Source organism: Salmo salar, chromosome ssa28 (assembly GCF_905237065.1).
Source record: "Salmo salar chromosome ssa28, Ssal_v3.1, whole genome shotgun sequence".
In the NCBI taxonomy this organism is placed as follows: domain Eukaryota; kingdom Metazoa; phylum Chordata; class Actinopteri; order Salmoniformes; family Salmonidae; genus Salmo; species Salmo salar.
In genome coordinates this window covers 30,204,063-30,222,462 of record NC_059469.1, presented here as the reverse complement: position 1 = coordinate 30,222,462, position 18,400 = coordinate 30,204,063, and the positions used below count along the sequence as shown (strand labels likewise).

At 50.2% G+C, this 18,400-nt stretch overlaps 1 protein-coding gene across 1 annotated transcript; it reads left to right on the top strand.

The window, feature by feature from the left end:
* Positions 1-4,570: 4,570 nt before the first annotated feature.
* On the top strand, positions 4,571-11,204 carry LOC106589862 (transmembrane protein 100). Its single transcript, XM_014180266.2, has 2 exons — positions 4,571-4,957; positions 8,082-11,204. The coding sequence occupies exon 2, from the start codon at positions 8,119-8,121 to the stop codon at positions 8,602-8,604; it is 486 nt and encodes a 161-aa protein (XP_014035741.1). The 5' UTR covers positions 4,571-4,957; positions 8,082-8,118; the 3' UTR covers positions 8,605-11,204.
* Positions 11,205-18,400: the final 7,196 nt, after the last annotated feature.

Genomic DNA, 18,400 nt, shown 5'->3' with positions numbered 1-18,400 from the left:
TGGTAGCTCCCCCACATCTCTACACTAGACAAGGAAGGAAAATCAATCTGTGTGCATTCATTTAACAGCCCAGCTGAGTCCCAAATAGCATGATATTATTTATAGTGCACTACTTTTGACCAGGCCTCGTATGGGCTCTGGTCAAAAGTAGTGCACTCTGTACAGAATAGAGTGGCATTTGGGATACCCCCTGTGTGCATGCATTTAACATCCAATCTCAGGTCTCTGGGTTTCGAGAGCTGCACTCCACTTCCAATTAGAACAATCCTTTTGGGAAATATGCGACAAAGCTCGAGTCGAGTAAATAAAATCCCTGAGGACCTCCGTCTGTCTGTTCTTATCAATATACTGTTAACTGGATTCAGGGCAGCTTGTTGTTATGGCTTTCTGAGAACTCTCTCTGAGCTAATACCCAGAAGATCATTCAAACTAACTGAATATTGGTAAACTTCCTACAAATTGCTCAACATGTTCACTGGCAATACAAAGCAGCTGCTACAATGTTTACGTGGAAGAACCGTACAGCACTTCGGTTCATGTTTGTAAATTGTTTATCTTTTGGACATCTTGGAGGAAATCTCTGGTAATCTGAACCCCTGAGAGGAGAATAAGTGGACCAACCTCTAACCTCAATATGTGCAGATCCACATTGATATACTATAGGCCGATGTTGTCCAGCTACAAGGGCTTGCATCATCCTCCAAAAGGAACCACAGCCCCAGAAAGGCTGCCTCTGCCTCTCTCAGGCCCCATAACAGAGCCAGGCTGTAGGGGAGAGACCCCAGCAGTGGGACCTCTGCCCTGGATCAAAGGAGAGTGTAGGGGGGCATCTATGTGAGTGGACCCCAGGCAGGGCCTGAACGTTCTATCTCCACAGGCAGGTCCTGGGTCTGGTTAAGATATCACAGATGTGCCTGGCTGGAGCTCAGACGTTACAACACAAACACAATGTATGATACAACAATAAGCCAAACTCATTCGCACAACCCCATATCATCCCAAAAGGCAGCCTATTCCCCTACAGAGTGCACTACGTTTGAGACGTATGTGCCCTGGTCAAAAATAGTGCACTATATAGGAAATGGTGTGCCATTGCAGACAGAGCCCATGACTCCTACTGTGTTCCTGTCTGACTAATCATCTACACCTAAACACATTCACATTCTTTACAACAGTCATTAGACCACTGCAGAGATGTGAGGATGCAGGGATCATGTTTCATTTTGATTTAGGTTCCATCCCTATTCCCAAAGTAGTGCACTACTTTTGACCAGGACCCATAGAGCTTTGGTTTAAAGTAGTGCACTATATAAGGAATAGGCTGCTATTTGGGATGTATACTTAGACTTGAGTAGCCTGCTCTAAATGGACTATAGACAGACAGTAATGCGCAGTGGAGGTTGCTGAGAGGACAACGGCTCATAATAATGGCCGGAACGATACAAATGGAATGGCATCAAACAACTGGAGACCATGTGTTTGATACCATTCCACTGATTCTGCTCCAGTCATTACCACGAACCTGTTATCCCTAATCAACCTACTGTGCAGCAGGGTAAAGACAATAAACACACCAACAGACTGTTGAACCTGACTAACTCTCTGCAGATGTCAAAGCCAAGCTGGACCATTATTCTCACGCTCTGCAGATCAGAGAAACACCATCATTAAAAACAGGGCATTTCTATGAGGACACAGATTTTGAGGTACAACACAGAAGGTTAAGTTTGTGGATAAAGGGTCAAGCAGTCTGCTATGGCCTCTCGCTCACTTTTCTCTGACAATTCTCTGAGGGAACAGTAGGAAGACAGACTCTGTGTGCGTGTGCATGCGTGCGTGTGCATGCGTGCATGTGTGTGTGTGTGTTTAAGTAATGGTTCGATATTACTGCAGTCATTTGTAAATGACTAATGCAAAGTGGAAGAAAATAGCGTTTAGTCATTGATTTAAAGAATCCTCATTTGAGAGTATCCTACAGAAAGTGATTTAGTCAAGAAATAGGCCTACTCTGGCTCACAATGCTTATATCTGTAACTTATCAATAGTTTGTGTAAATGTAAAAAAAAAAATATATATATATATATATACACTGCTCAAAAAAATAAAGGGAACACTAAAATAACACATCCTAGATCTGAATGAATGAAATAATCTTATTAAATACTTCTATCTTTACATAGTTGAATGTGCTGACAACAAAATCACACAAAAATAATCAATGGAAATCCAATTTATCAACCCATGGAGGTCTGGATTTTGAGTCACACTCAAAATTAAAGTGGAAAACCACACTACAGGCTGATCCAACTTTGATGTAATGTCCTTAAAACAAGTCAAAATGAGGCTCAGTAGTGTGTGTGGCCTCCACGTGCCTGTATGACCTCCCTACAACGCCTGGGCATGCTCCTGATGAGGTGGTGGCGGATGGTCTCCTGAGTGATCTCCTCCCAGACCTGGACTAAAGCATCCGCCAACTCCTGGACAGTCTGTGGTGCAACGTGGCGTTGGTGGATGGAGCGAGACATGATGTCCCAGATGTGCTCAATTGGATTCAGGTCTGGGGAACGGGCGGGCCAGTCCATAGCATCAATGCCTTCCTCTTGCAGGAACTGCTGACACACTCCAGCCACATGAGGTCTAGCATTGTCTTGCATTAGGAGGAACCCAGGGCCAACCGCACCAGCGTATGGTCTCACAAGGGGTCTGAGGATCTCATCTCGGTACCTAATGGCAGTCAGGCTACCTCTGGCGAGCACATGGAGGGCTGTGCGGCCCCCCCAAAAAATGCCACCCCACACCATGACTGATCCACTGCCAAACCGGTCATGCTGGAGGATGTTGCAGGCAGCAGAACGTTCTTCACGGCGTCTCCAGACTGTCACGTCTGTCACATGTGCTCAGTATGAACCTGCTTTCATCTGTGAAGAGCACAGGGCGCCAGTGGTGAATTTGCCAATCTTGGTGTTCTCTGGCAAATGCCAAACGTCCTGCACGGTGTTGGGCTGTAAGCACAACCCCCACCTGTGGACGTTGGGCCCTCATACCACCCTCATGGAGTCTGTTTCTGACCGTTTGAACAGACACATGCACATTTGTGGCCTGCTGGAGGTCATTTTGCAGGGCTTTGGCAGTGCTCCTCCTTGCACAAAGGCGGAGGTAGCGGTCCTGCTGCTGGGTTGCTGCCCTCCTACTGCCTCCTCCACGTCTCCTTGTGTACTGGCCAATCTCCTGGTAGCGCCTCCATGCTCTGGACACTACGCTGACATAGACACAGCAAACCTTCTTGCCACAGCTCGCATTGATATGCCATCCTGGATGAGCTGCACTACCTGAGCCACTTGTGTGGGTTGTAGACTCCGTCTCATGCTACCACTAGAGTGAAAGCACCGCCAGCATTCAAAAGTGACCAAAACATCAGCCAGGAAGCATAGGAACTGAGAAGTGGTCTGTGGTTACCACCTGCAGAACCACTCCTTTATTGGGGTGTCTTGCTAATTGCCTATCATTTCCACCTGTTGTCTATTCCATTTGCACAACAGCATGTGAAATTTATTGTCAATCAGTGTTGCTTCCTAAGTGGACAGTTTGATTTCACAGAAGTGTGATTGACTTGGAGTTACATTGTGTTGTTTAAGTGTTCCCTTTATTTTTTTGAGCAGTATATATATATATGGGAATTCAGATTCAGAGTGACACGGTAATGACTAAATGCTATTTTCTTCCACGGTGCATTAGTCACTTACAAATGACTGCAACTGCAGGCAAATCCCCAACATTGCAGCCTTTACTTGACATTTATTCAGTAAGTCAGTGGAGCAATGGTGCAATGGCATTGTGCAACAATGGAGAGTAAGAGTTTGTTGCATCCCTGTGTGGAAATATTGAGTGTCAGTTAGGAAAGCATTGAGTCCAGGAAGGAAAGCAGTCAGGACTACTCCCCATGTGAACAAGAACCAGACCCCGAAACAAGGGGTTAAAATAATACCAAGCCATTACTTAAACACAGACAGACAGACAGACAGACAGACAGACAGACAGACAGACAGACAGACAGACAGACAGACAGACACACACACACACACACACACACACACAGACACAGACACACACACAGAACCATTAGATGCTAGGGTTACCAGCCCTTATACAAACATAGTGTAAAGGCCATACCTTAGTTTGCATATAAAGCATAGGCAGTGCCATGGGTGAGTCTCGACACATTGAAACACAAGTAGAAATGAACAACATGGATGAAACAGCGCATTACATCATAACAGTAGACATGATTAAATGCTTGCTGTTATGTGATATAAGCTACTGGTAAAACAATGAAGAAGAACGTAATTGTTGTTTAAATACATAACTAGATGTGATGGATGCTATGGGTCATAAACACGTTGAAATTGCGTTTGCTGCATATTTGGAAATCAATAATAATAGACAGCAGTCTTATCAGTTCAACTGTGTCCCTGTCTTCCCGAGTGGGAAGGGTTAAAAGTTTTCCTTGCTCGTTTACTAGGTGAGGGGGAGAGGAGAGTCGTGTCTCACAGCCACTCCCCTCTTTAGCTATTGATATCCCCCCGCATGATTCTCCAAGACGTTGTAGACCAGATCATGGAATAGAGTCACAGCTTTCTAGACATGACTGCGCTCGTTTAGAACATCAGCTGCCTTGCACGGCACATGGACACGGTATAGAGAGATTAGAAGTGAGTGAAATAAACGGTGCTTGGCTATATAATATATCTAATTCGGGTGAAAGGTAAACAGGGGAGTCGTATATTGTATTTGTATTTGGAGAAGAAAAAAAAACTAACTAATAATGGTCAAAAAACGAACGGATGACATGACAGACAACTCCAAGAACGAGATGAGAGTGAACAGGCTGACCGTAGCATTCTGTTACTCCAAGGACGCATTCGAGGACGTCAGAGAATGAAAAGAGCTCCAGAATACAGTAAGTTTAAAATTATTTATTTGACTTTAATGGTGACATTCACAGTTATTACTTGCATTGAATATCATATCCCTGAAACTACAATATGTGCATGGGTTATGTGTAAAATATGGAAACAGTCGGCATCTAAATGTTGATAAAGAGATTCATTTTTATCGACTCCCCCCAAAAAAATCTCCATAAAGCGCGTGCTCGAGCAAGAGCCTAGACTTCGATATTTTGCACCGCATCCCAGTGGACATCGACAGAGAAGTAAAGTGTTGATAACATATGATACATCATAGCTGTTTCAATGGTTTTTAACATCTTCTATTTCATCATTAGAGCAGACTGTTTATGAAATTGGCCGGCTCTGGTTTTACGGAGGTCTCCTAACGTTGCCCGTCGTTCTAATTTGACAGTTATGTTGCACGTTGTAAAGGCCTCAAGTTCAACTGCCAACGATGCATCCGGTGGAAATATTACTGACAGGGCTATGCATAGGCACAGAGACAGGCCAGGACCTGGCCATTCTGCCTCCCTAGGCGAGACCAACAAAAATTCCCGCCCTCCTATACCTAGAATAGTCCCAGTAACCAAAATGACATTGAAAAAACATCTAAAATACATATTTTTTTCCAGACATTGAAGTTAGGTTCATTTTAAGATCGGAATGAAAGGTGAAAATACGTATTTTCCGGATGTTTAAAATACATTCCGTTATAAGGTTCATTTTCGGTTCTGAATGAAAGTTGAAAATACATCTTGAGTAGAGGTCATTAGAGTAAAGTAGTGTACAATACAGTATATTATACTCTAATACTCTACTGTGCTTTACTATTGTACTGTACTGAACTATACTTAACTTCTCTTTACTGTACTGTTTAAGTTACATTTATATGCACCAAAGAAAACAAGTGATAAAAAAATAAAATACATATCATATTTTTTGCTATAGTATAGAGTTAGGAAGCAAGCCTGATGAACCAAAAAATCTTTCTGATGATATCAACTGATTTCATAATTTTGCTGCAGACAAATTGATTCGGATCTTTCCAGGATAACTGTTCATCAATTAGAACTCAGAGGAATCTAGTGGATGTGACTTGTTCCATTTCATTCCCACCAATTGAGATTCTGGCTCTTTTTTTCAACAATATTTCTTATTATTACTAGTGAATATAATGACGTTCACCCTCTGGAGAGCCCTACGGTTGTGGGCGGTGCATTTACCGTATCAGTCGGTGATACAGCCCAATAGGATGCTCTCAATTGTGCATCTGTAAAATTTTGCGAGGGTTTTAGGTGACAAGCCAAATTTCTTCAGCTTCCTGAGGTTGAAGAGGCGCTGTCGCTGTTGCGCCTTCTTCACCACACTGTCTGTGTGGGTGGACCATTTCAGTTTGTCCGTGATCTGTACGCCGAGGAACTTAAAACATTCCACCTCCTCCACTACTGTCCCGTTGATGTGGATAGGGGGTAGCACCCTCTGCTGTTTCCTGAAGTCCACAATCATCTCCTTTGTTTTGTTGACGTTGAGTGAGAGGTTGTTTTCCTGATACCACACTCCGAATGCCCTCACTTCCTCCCTAGAGACTGTCTCGTCGTTGTTGGTAATCAAGCCTACTACTGTTGTGTCATCTGCAAACTTGATGTAACGCGGGTCATATAAAGGGGACCAAGGCGCAGCGTGTAGAGTGCTCATATTTACTTTTAATGAATATACTTAAACAAAACAATAAAACGACCGACAACAGTTCCGTCAGGTGACATACACTAAACAGAAAACAACTACCCACGAAGAAAAACCCCTACTTAAATATGATCTCCAATCAGAGGCAACGAGGATCAGCTGCCTCCAATTGGAGATCAACCCAAACAACCCCAACATAGAAATAGAAAAACTAGAACTTAAACATAGAAATAGAAAATATAGAAGAACCCAAAACACCCCCTGTCACACCCTGACCTACTATACTATAGAAAATTACATCTTACTAGGGTCAGGACGTGACACTTGATGATTGAGTTGGAGGTGTGAATGGCCACGCAGTCATGGGTGAACAGGTAGTACAGGAGGGGGCTGAGGATCAGCGAAGTGGAGATATTGTTTCCTAATTTCACCACCTGAGGGTGGCCCGTCAGGAAATCCAGGACCCAATTGCACAGAGTCGGGTTGAGACCCAGGGCCTCAAGCTTAATGATGAGCTTGGAGGGTACTATGGTGTTGAATGCTGAGCTGTAGTCAACGAACAGCATTCTTACATAGGTATTCCTCTTGTCCAGAAGGGATAGGGCAGTGTGATGGCGATTGCATCATCTGTGGACCTGTTGGGGCGGTACGCAAATTGTAGTGGGTCTAGGTTGTCAGGTAAGGTAGAGGTGATATGATCCTTGACTAGTCTCTCAAAGCACTTCATGATGACAGAAGCAAGTGCTACGGCATCTGTGCCTCGACACAATCCTGTCTCGGAGCTCTACGGACAATTCCTTCCACCTCATGGCTTGGTTTTTGCTCTGACATGCACTGTCAACTGTTGGACGTTATATAGACAGGTGTGTGCCTTTCCAAATTATGTCCAATCAATTGAATTCCAATCAAGTTATAGAAACATCTCAAGGATGATCAATGGAAACAGGATGCATCTGAGCTTAATTTCGAGTCTCATAGCAAAGGGTCTGAATACTTAAGGTATTAATAAGGTATTATTATTATTTGTTATTTTTTGCAAAAATGTATAAAACCTGTATGGGGTATCGTGTGTAGATTAATGAGGAGAATATATTTTTGTAATCCATTTTAGAATAAGTCTGTAACATAACAAAATGTGGAAAAAGGGAAGGGTTTTGAATACTTTCCGAATGCCTGTAATTATGAGGTTTTATGTATTGTTGGAGGCGCGTCTTGGTCAGTTTAGCTTGGAAAATGCCGCCCTTGTCAATCTGCCACTATAGGCGGCCTCCTAATCCTGCCTAATGGGCGGGCTGGCCCTGCACAGAGATCTCAATTCATTTCAATGTGCACAGGCTTCAATTCAGTAAATTGTGCTCTGTTCAGATCCTTTATAGTTGTGCTATTTCAGTGTAATCTGGGTTCTCTGTTTTGTTTTCAATATGACTAAAATGTATTTTTCTCTGTCTGTAGGCTACACAGATTGACAGGTTGACCACTGAATGTCAAGATGGCCCACCTTTTCCTAGCCAGCAAAATCTCTATTCCAGATGACTCTATCAATAAAAGTGCACCGAAAGTCCCCAAAAGCGCCATGAAAATGCCCACATCTACCTCTGAGAAAGTCATTACAGAGAAATCCAACAACAACAACCACAACCAGAAGGACCGTAGCGTTGTTGTGACGACCGTCCCGTTAATCAACGAGGTGCAGCTGACGGCGGCCACCGGCGGGGCAGAGATGTCGTGCTACCGGTGCACCGTGCCATTTGGCGTGGTGGTCCTTATCGCCGGTATTGTGGTAACGGCCGTGGCATACACGTTCAACTCCCACGGCTCCACCATCTCGGTGCTGGGGCTGGTTCTGCTGTCGGCTGGCCTAGCCCTCCTGGGGTCCAGTGCTGTCTGCTGGAGGGTCCGGCTGGGGAGGAAGAAGGACCGGAGGAGGGAGAGTCAGACGGCCCTCATGGCCAACCATGGACTCTGCGTGGTCTGAGCCCTGAGGGAAGAGAGGGACTGTTAAAGTTTGAAGTTTCAACAATTTGTAGTCAAGGTGCCGCTGTGGCCTGAGGGGAAGACTTGGACAGTGGAACAGTGGGACTGTTAAATGGAACAATTTGAAGTTTGAACAAAAAGGTATCGAATGACAAGAGACTGGAGAGAGTTGAGGGATGTCTGAGCTGGTTGGGTATGAAGGACTCACACATTATCAAAAACAGATGCTTAGCTGAAGGACTAGAATGGGTTACAAACTCTAGCTGTTTTGTAGATGAGATACTATCTGGAAGGGCTATATGCCTGGAAAGCAGGAGTTGGAACTGAAATTCATTTCCAAAAGTTGACCCATCTTTTTTTCATTCTGTTCCGTTGTTACGACAAGCAAAATAAAGTTCTGAACTGGTTCGAACCCCAAAAAAGTACCTGTTTATATCGTTCCTTTCTTGTTTCTTCAAGTCAACAGTTGTTTACATTTAGCTCATTAAATGACTTTACCAATCAGTGTGGATAGAGCAGGCAAGCTAGTTGACAAACAAGTGGCGCAAGATGCGACTGAAATATTGCGGAGAGAGCGACAGAGGGTTAAGGAAGAGGCTTGAAGTGCTGGGCATCTTGTTAAGACATGCATGATCTGAATTTAGGTCCACAGAGTTATACCTATGAGGAGCGGCTTCTATGGAGGAACATTGAATGTCCTTTGAGCTAGCTAGCTAACAAGTTGGAGCTAGCTAGCTAACAAGCTGGAGCTAGCTAGCTAACAAGCTGGAGCTAGCTATCTAACAAGCTGGAGCTAGCTATCTAACAAGCTGGAGCTAGCTAGCTAACAAGCTTGAGCTAGCTATCTAACAAGCTTGTGTATGCACCAGAATTAAAAAATACGTCTTACCTTTTTATAGTTAATAAATCCAATGTGAAACGTGATAACTAGGCCTTTAGTATTCATAACTAGCATTCAAAAAGTTAATCCATTCTTCTCTAACTGATTAAAAATCTCTCTCCCTATCTTCTGAATTCCGCTTGTAACGTCAGTACAGAAGCCTATGGTAACGTCAGTACAGTAACCTATGGTAACGTCAGTACAGTAGCCTATGGTAACGTCAGTACAGTAGCCTATGGTAACGTCAGTACAGTAGACTATGGTAACGTCAGTACAGTAGTCTATGGTAACGTCAGTACAGTAGCCTATGGTAACGTCAGTACAGTAGACTATGGTAACGTCAGTACAGTAGCCTATGGTAACGTCAGTACAGTAGCCTGTGGTAACGTCAGTACAGTAGCCTATGGTAACGTCAGTACAGTAGACTATGGTAATGTCAGTACAGTAGCCTATGGTAACGTCAGTACAGTATCCTATGGTAACGTCAGTACAGTAGCCTGTGGTAACGTCAGTACAGTAGACTATGGTAACGTCAGTACAGTAGCCTATGGTAACGTCAGTACAGAAGCCTATGCTTCAGAAGGGGGAGGGGCAGATAGCCTAAACATGCACACACACTGGCAAAGATTTTCAGTTTGCAGGCAGACACTGGAATAAGTTTCTGAGTGACGGAGTGAGGGCATTGCATAGGTGCTTTGCTGTGTTTTTTTGAGAGACTATAAAAAATGCTTGGAACATAAAATAACGTTATTAATCGGTTCCCATGCTTTTAAAATAACGGTTCTGTTCCGGAACAGTATGGATCCCTTTCGTTTTCCGGTTCCGTTTCTGTTCCTTGAAAAATTACGTTATTTTCCATTTTTTGGGTTCTGTTCCCTGAACCGGTTCCAACCCCTGCTAGAAAGACTAACTGTTCTGTAGCTAAGATCCTATCTGAAATTCTGGTGGTTTGTTCTCCCTGGACATTTGAAAAGACCAGGATCAAGATCATGGAGGTAAATATGGAGTATCCAAAGATGAGTTATTGGAAAGGAAGGATAAAGTAAGGTGAAGTTGCCCCTAGATTCTGATCTTGAGTCATTTTTGCATTTTCCTCACTAATGGTTAAGGTTAGATTGGGGGAGGAGAAGCTGATCCTAGATCTGTACCTAGGGGAAACTTCATCCTGGAGCATAAAGGATTGTTACACGGTGGACCATGATTCTCCATTCTACTATTCTCATGCACGTCACGTGATGTATCTGTGACTCTATTGCTGCTCTGTTGATGTTTGAAGTGAACATTTAATAGGTACTTAATGTTACGTTTTAGATATGTAGTAGACTGGCTGACTTTTCACGGTCAAAGCTCACTATGGCAATGTAAAGTGAACTTGTAGGAAGAGATTGTCTAATGAAGTCAAAGTATCTCTCTCAAGTTCAATATGCACAGCTTTTTATGCTTCCTTTTAAAACAGTGCTCATAATTTTAAATAACAATACAATATACCTTTGTAACTGCCTAGTATGCATAATATTGATTCATTTAATACATGTTGTGCCAAATGTGCAGTTTTTCATTGTTAGACCAGAGCTGTGGCTAAGCAAGTTGTGGTTTCATTGAAAATTGTTAACAAATATAGCATTGTACTCTGGTTAAGTTGTATTTTCATGCTATTTATGACATATCCATTGACATATATTTGGAATATTTGTGCCAATAAACTTAAGACACAAAATCAATGTGCCAATCATCAATCAATCAATTAACCAATCAAATTATATTTTATTTGGATGTCCCTTTTAACAAAAATGTCAGTATCAAACAGACATTTTACTTTACTTTCTAGGTTTTGTATTTGTAAGTCATGTTTGAGGAGTGGGAAGGGGCTGGACAGTGGGGAAGTGGGAGGGGCTGGACAGTGGGGGAGGGGTCTGGACAGAGGGGAAGTGGGAGGGGCTGACAGTGGGGGAGTGGGAGGGGGCTGGACAGTGGGGGAGTGGGAAGGACAGGACAGTGGGGGGAGTGGGAGGGGCTGGACAGTGGGGGAGTGGGAAGGACAGGACAGTGGGGGGAGTGGGAGGGGCTGGACAGTGGGGGAGTGGGAGGGGCTGGACAGTGGGGGAGTGGGAAGGACTGGACAGTGGGGGGAGTGGGAGGGGCTGGACAGTGGGGGAGTGGGAAGGACTGGACAGTGGGGGAGTGGGAGGGGCTGGACAGTGGGGAGTGGGAGGGGCTGGACAGTGGGGGAGTGGGAGGGGCTGGACAGTGGGGGAGTGGGAAGGACTGGACAGTGGGGGAGTGGGAGGGGCTGGACAGTGGGGGAGGGGCTGGACAGAGGGGAAGTGGGAGGGGCTGACAGTGGGGGAGTGGGAGGGGCTGGACAGTGGGGGAGTGGGAAGGGCTGGACAGTGGGGGAGTGGGAGGGGCTGGACAGTGGGGGGAGTGGGAGGGGCTGGACAGTGGGGGAGTGGGAGGGCTGGACAGTGAGGGGAGTGGGAAGGACTGGACATTGGGGAGGGGGAGGGGCTGGAGAGTGGGGGAGGGGGCTGGACAGAGGGGAGTTGGAGTGGCTGGACAGTGGGGAAGTGCGAGGGGCTGGACAGTGGGGGAAGTGGGAAGGGCTGGACAGTGGGGGAGTGGGAGGGGCTGGACAGTGGGGGAGTGGGAGGGGCTGGACAGTGGGGGAGTGGGAAGGACTGGACAGTGGGGAGGGGAGGGGCTGGACAGTGGGGGAGGGGCTGGACAGTGGGGGAGGGGGAAGGGCTGGAGAGTAGGGGAGGGGGCTAGACAGAGGGGGTGTTGGAGTGGGCAGGACAGAGGGGAAGTGGGAGGGGCTGGAGGGTAGGGGAGGGGGCTGGACAGAGGGGGGGTTTGGATTGGCTGGACAGAGGGGAAGTGCGAGGGGCTGGACAGAGGGGAAGAGGGAGGGGCTGGACAGAGGGGAAGTGGGAGGGGTTGGACAGTGGGGAGGGGGAGGGGCTGGACAGAGGGGGGGTTTGGATTGGCTGGACAGAGGGGAAGTGGGAGGGGCTGGACAGAGGGGAAGTGGGAGGGGTTGGACAGTGGGGAGGGGAGGGGGCTGGATAGTAGGGTAGGGTGCTGGACAGTGGGGGGTTGGAGAGGGCTGGAGAGAGAGGGAGTGGAAGGGGGCTGGACAGTGGGGGAGTTGGAGTGGGCTGGACGTGGGGAGGGGCTGGACAGTGGGGGTGGAGTGGGTGGGAGCTGGACAGTGGGGGTGGAGGGAGCTGGACAGTGGGGAGGGGCTGGACAGTGGGGGGGGCTGGACAGTGGGGTAGTGGAGGGAGCTGGATAGTGGAGAGGGGCTGGACAGTGGAAGGGGCTGGACAGTGGGGGGAGTTGGAGTGGGCTGGACAGTGGGGGAGGGGGCTGGACAGTGGGGGTGGAGTGGGTGGGAGCTGGACAGTGGGGTAGTGGAGGGAGCTGGATAGTGGGGAGGGGCTGGACAGTGGGGGGGGGCTGGACAGTGGGGTGGTGGAGGGAGCTGGATAGTGGGGAGGGGCTGGACAGTGGGGTGGTGGAGGGAGCTGGATAGTGGGGAGGGGCTGGACAGTGGGGGGGGCTGGACAGTGGGGTAGTGGAGGGAGCTGGATAGTGGGGTAGTGGAGGGAGCAGGACAGTGGTGGAGTGGGTAAATTGAAAATTGTTAACAAATATAGCATTGTACTCTGGTTAAGTTGTATTTTCATGCTATTTATGACATATCCATTGACATGTATTTGGAGTATTTGTGCCAATAAACACAAAATCAATGTGCCAATAATCAATAAATCATTTAACCAATCAAATTATATTTTATTTGGATATCCCTTTTCTTTGGATATCCCTTCTGGAAAGTAGGGGAAGGGGCTGGACAGAGGGGGAGTGGAAGGGGGCTGGACAGAGGGGGAGTGGAAGGGGCTGGACAGAGGGGGAGTGGAAGGGGGCTGGACAGTGGGGAGGGGAAGGGGGCTGGACAGTGGGGGAGGGGAAGGGGGCTGGACAGTGGGGGAGGGGGCTGGACAGTGGGGAGTGGAAGGGGGCTGGACAGTGGGGAGGGGGATGGAGCTGGACAGTGGGGTAGTGAGAGGGAGCTGGATAGTGGGGGAGTGGGAGGGAGCTGGATAGTGGGGGAGGGGGCTGGACAGTGGGGTAGTGAGAGGGAGCTGGAGGGTGGGGAGTGGGAGGGAGCTGGATAGTGGGGTAGTGAGAGGGAGCTGGAGGGTGGGGGAGTGGGAGGGAGCTGGATAGTGGGGTAGTGAGAGGGAGCTGGATAGTGGGGGAGTGGGAGGGAGCTGGATAGTGGGGGAGTGGGAGGGAGCTGGATAGTGGGGGGAGTGGGAGGGAGCTGGATAGTGGGGTAGTGGGAGGGAGCTGGATAGTGGGGGAGTGGGAGGGAGCTGGATAGTGGGGGGAGTGGGAGGGAGCTGGATAGTGGGGGGAGTGGGAGGGAGCTGGATAGTGGGGGAGGGAGCTGGATAGTGGGGGAGTGGGAGGGAGCTGGATAGTGGGGGAGTGGGAGGGAGCTGGATAGTGGGGGAGTGAGAGGGAGCTGGATAGTGGGGGACGGGGCTGGACAGTGGGGAGGGGATGGAGCTGGACAGTGGGGTAGTGAGAGGGAGCTGGATAGTGGGGGACGGGGCTGGACAGTGGGGAGGGGGATGGAGCTGGACAGTGGGGTAGTGAGAGGGAGCTGGATAGTGGGGGAGTGGGAGGGAGCTGGATAGTGGGGGACGGGGCTGGACAGTGGGGGAGGGGAAGGGGCTGGACAGTGGGGGAGGGGCTGGACAGTGGGGAGGGGAAGGGGGCTGGACAGTAGGGGAGTGGAAGGGGGCTGGACAGTGGGGTAGTGAGAGGGAGCTGGATAGTGGGGTAGTGAGAGGGAGCTGGATAGTGGGGGAGTGGGAGGGAGCTGGATAGTGGGGAGGGGGCTGGACAGTGGGGAGGGGAAGGGGGCTGGACAGTGGGGTGGTGGAGGGAGCTGGATAGTGGGGAGGGGCTGGACAGTGGGGGGGGCTGGACAGTGGGGTAGTGGAGGGAGCTGGATAGTGGGGTAGTGGAGGGAGCAGGACAGTGGTGGAGTGGGTAAATTGAAAATTGTTAACAAATATAGCATTGTACTCTGGTTAAGTTGTATTTTCATGCTATTTATGACATATCCATTGACATGTATTTGGAGTATTTGTGCCAATAAACACAAAATCAATGTGCCAATAATCAATAAATCATTTAACCAATCAAATTATATTTTATTTGGATATCCCTTTTCTTTGGATATCCCTTCTGGAAAGTAGGGGAAGGGGCTGGACAGAGGGGGAGTGGAAGGGGGCTGGACAGAGGGGGAGTGGAAGGGGGCTGGACAGTGGGGGAGGGGAAGGGGGCTGGACAGTGGGGGAGGGGCTGGACAGTGGGGAGTGGAAGGGGCTGGACAGTGGGGAGGGGGACGGGGCTGGACAGTGGGGTAGTGAGAGGGAGCTGGATAGTGGGGTAGTGAGAGGGAGCTGGATAGTGGGGGACGGGGCTGGACAGTGGGGAGGGGATGGAGCTGGACAGTGGGGTAGTGAGAGGGAGCTGGATAGTGGGGGAGTGGGAGGGAGCTGGATAGTGGGGGAGTGAGAGGGAGCTGGATAGTGGGGGAGTGGAAGGGGACTGGATAGTGGGGGAGTGGGAGGGAGCTGGACAGTGGGGGAGTGGGCTGGACAGTTAGGGAGTGAAAGAAGACTGGACAGTGGGGAGGGGAGGGGGCTGGACAGTGGGGAGGGGAAGGGGCTGGACAGTAGGGGAGTGGAAGGGGGCTGGACAGTGGGGTAGTGAGAGGGAGCTGGATAGTGGGGTAGTGGGAGGGAGCTGGATAGTGGGGGAGTGAGAGGGAGCTGGATAGTGGGGTAGTGGGAGGGAGCTGGATAGTGGGGGGAGTGGGAGGGAGCTGGATAGTGGGGTAGTGAGAGGGAGCTGGATAGTGGGGGAGTGGGAGGGAGCTGGATAGTGGGGTAGTGAGAGGGAGCTGGATAGTGGGGTAGTGAGAGGGAGCTGGATAGTGGGGGAGTGGGAGGGAGCTGGATAGTGGGGTAGTGAGAGGGAGCTGGATAGTGGGGTAGTGGGAGGGAGCTGGATAGTGGGGGAGTGGGAGGGAGCTGGATAGTGGGGGAGTGGGAGGGAGCTGGATAGTGGGGTAGTGGGAGGGAGCTGGATAGTGGGGGGAGTGAGAGGGAGCTGGATAGTGGGGAGTGGGAGGGAGCTGGATAGTGGGGGAGTGAGAGGGAGCTGGATAGTGGGGGAGTGGGAGGGAGCTGGATAGTGGGGGAGGGGAAGGGGCTGGACAGTGGGGAGGGGAAGGGGGCTGGACAGTAGGGGAGTGAAAGAAGGCTGGACAGTGGGGGAGTGGGCTGGACAGTTAGGGAGTGAAAGAAGACTGGACAGTGGGGGGAGTGGGAGGGGCCTGGACAGTGGGGGAGGGACTGGACAGTGGGGGGAGTGGGAGGAGGCTGGACAGTGGGGAGTGGGAGGGGACTGGACAGTGGGGGAGGGGAAGAAGGCTGGACAGTGGGGGAGTGGGAGGGGCCTGGACAGTGGGGAGGGGGCTGGACAGTGGGGGAGTGGGAGGGGACTGGACAGTGGGGGAGTGGGAGGGGCCTGGACAGTGGGGGAGGGGCTGGACAGTGGGGGAGTGGAAGGAGGCTGGACAGTGGGGAGTGGGAGGGGACTGGACAGTGGGGGAGGGGCTGGACAGTGGGGAGTGGGCGGGGACTGGACAGTGGGGAGGGGGGCTGGACAGTGGGGAGTGGGCGGGGACTGGACAGTGGGGGAGGGGGCTGGACAGTGGGGAGTGGGAGGGGACTGGACAGTGGGGAGGGGGCTGGACAGTGGGGGAGTGGGAGGGGACTGGACAGTGGGGGAGGGGGCTGGACAGTGAGGGAGTGGGAGGGGACTGGACAGTGGGGAGGGGCTGGACAGTGGGGGAGTGGAAGGAGGCTGGACAGTGAGGGGAGTGGGAGGGGACTGGACAGTGGGGGAGGGGCTGGACAGTGGGGGGAGTGGAAGGAGGCTGGACAGTGGGGGAGTGGGAGGGGACTGGACAGTGGGGGAGTGGGCGGGGACTGGACAGTGGGGGAGGGGCTGGACAGTGGGGAGGGACTGGACAGTGGGGGAGTGGAATGGGGCTGGACAGTGGGGAGGGGACTGGACAGTGGAGGAGTGGGAGGGGCCTGGACAGTGGGGGAGGGGACTGGACAGTGGGGTAGTGAGAGGGAGCTGGACAGTGGGGGAGGGGACTGGACAGTGGGGTAGTGGGAGGGGGCTGGACAGTGGGGAGAGGGAGCTGGACAGTGGGGGGAGTGGGAGGGAGCTGGACAGTGGGGGAGGGGGACTGGACAGTGGGGTAGTGAGAGGGAGCTGGACAGTGGGGTAGTGAGAGGGAGCTGGACAGTGGGGGGGGGGGACTGGACAGTGGGGGAGTAGAAGGGAGCTGGACAGTGGGGGGGGGTAGTTGTATTGATAGTGTGTGTTCACGTTGCTTAGCATCCCTCCAACTCCAGAGCAGATAATAAAATCATTGGGTTGCGTCACTGTGGGGCCACCGGCTACAACACATTGTCGCCTCCACAGCGCTAACTTTAACTAGACTGGAATGGCGCACGCATGGAATGCTATGCTGAGGCAGAGGGTGAGAGATCAAGAGGAAGGGAGAGATAGAGAGGAAGGGAGAGAGAGAAAGGCAGAGGGGGAGAGATAGAGAGGAAGGGAGAGAGAGAAAGGCAGAGGGGAGAGATAGAGAGGAAGGGAGAGAGAGAGAGGCAGAGGGGAGAGATAGAGAGGAAGGGAGAGAGAGAAAGGCAGAGGGGGAGAGATAGAGAGGAAGGGAGAGAGAGAAAGGCAGAGGGGGAGAGATAGAGAGGAAGGGAGAGAGAGAAAGGCAGAGGGGAGAGATAGAGAGGAAGGGAGAGAGAGAAAGGCAGAGGGGGAGAGACAGAGAGGAAGGGAGAGAGAGAAAGGCAGAGGGGAGAGATAGAGAGGAAGGGAGAGAGAGAAAGGCAGAGGGGGAGAGATAGAGAGGAAGGGAGAGAGAGAAAGGCAGAGGGGGAGAGATAGAGAGGAAGGGAGAGAGAGAAAGGCAGAGGGGGAGAGATAGAGAGGAAGGGAGAGAGAGAAAGGCAGAGGGGGAGAGATAGAGAGGAAGGGTGAGAGAGAAAGGCAGAGGGGGAGAGATAGAGAGGAAGGGAGAGATAGGCAGAGGGGGAGAGATAGAGAGGAAGGGAGAGAGAGAAAGATAGAGGGGGAGAGAGAGAAAGGCAGAGGGGAGAGATAGAGAGGAAGGGAGAGAGAGAAAGGCAGAGCGGGAGAGATAGAGGAAGGGCGAGAGAGAGAGGCAGAGGGGGAGAGATAGAGAGGAAGGGAGAGAGAGAAAGGCAGAGGGGGAGAGATAGAGAGGAAGGGAGAGAGAGAAAGGCAGAGGGGGAGAGATAGAGAGGAAGGGAGAGAGAGAAAGGCAGAGGGGGAGAGATAGAGAGGAAGGGAGAGAGAGAAAGGCAGAGGGGGAGAGATAGAGAGGGAGAGAGAGAAAGGCAGAAGGGGAGAGACAGAGAGGAAGGGAGAGAGAGAAAGGCAGAGGGGGAGAGATAGAGAGGAAGGGGGAGAAAGAGAGTGTGTTGCATCACCCTGACACCGGAACAGGCGATCCAACCGTCATCACTTTGAGAGTTCTCAATAAATACATTTACATTTACATTTAAGTCATTTAGCACAAGGCAGTATTCTCCTACAAACAACACATGCACATTAACACACAGTCCCAGTGCTCCATGTAACTGGAGGGTAACAGATGTAACTGCAGGGTAACTGGAGGGTAACAGATGTAACTGGAGGGTAACAGATGTAACTGGAGGGGTAACAGATGTAACTGGAGGGTAACAGATGTAACTGGAGGGTAACAGATGTAACT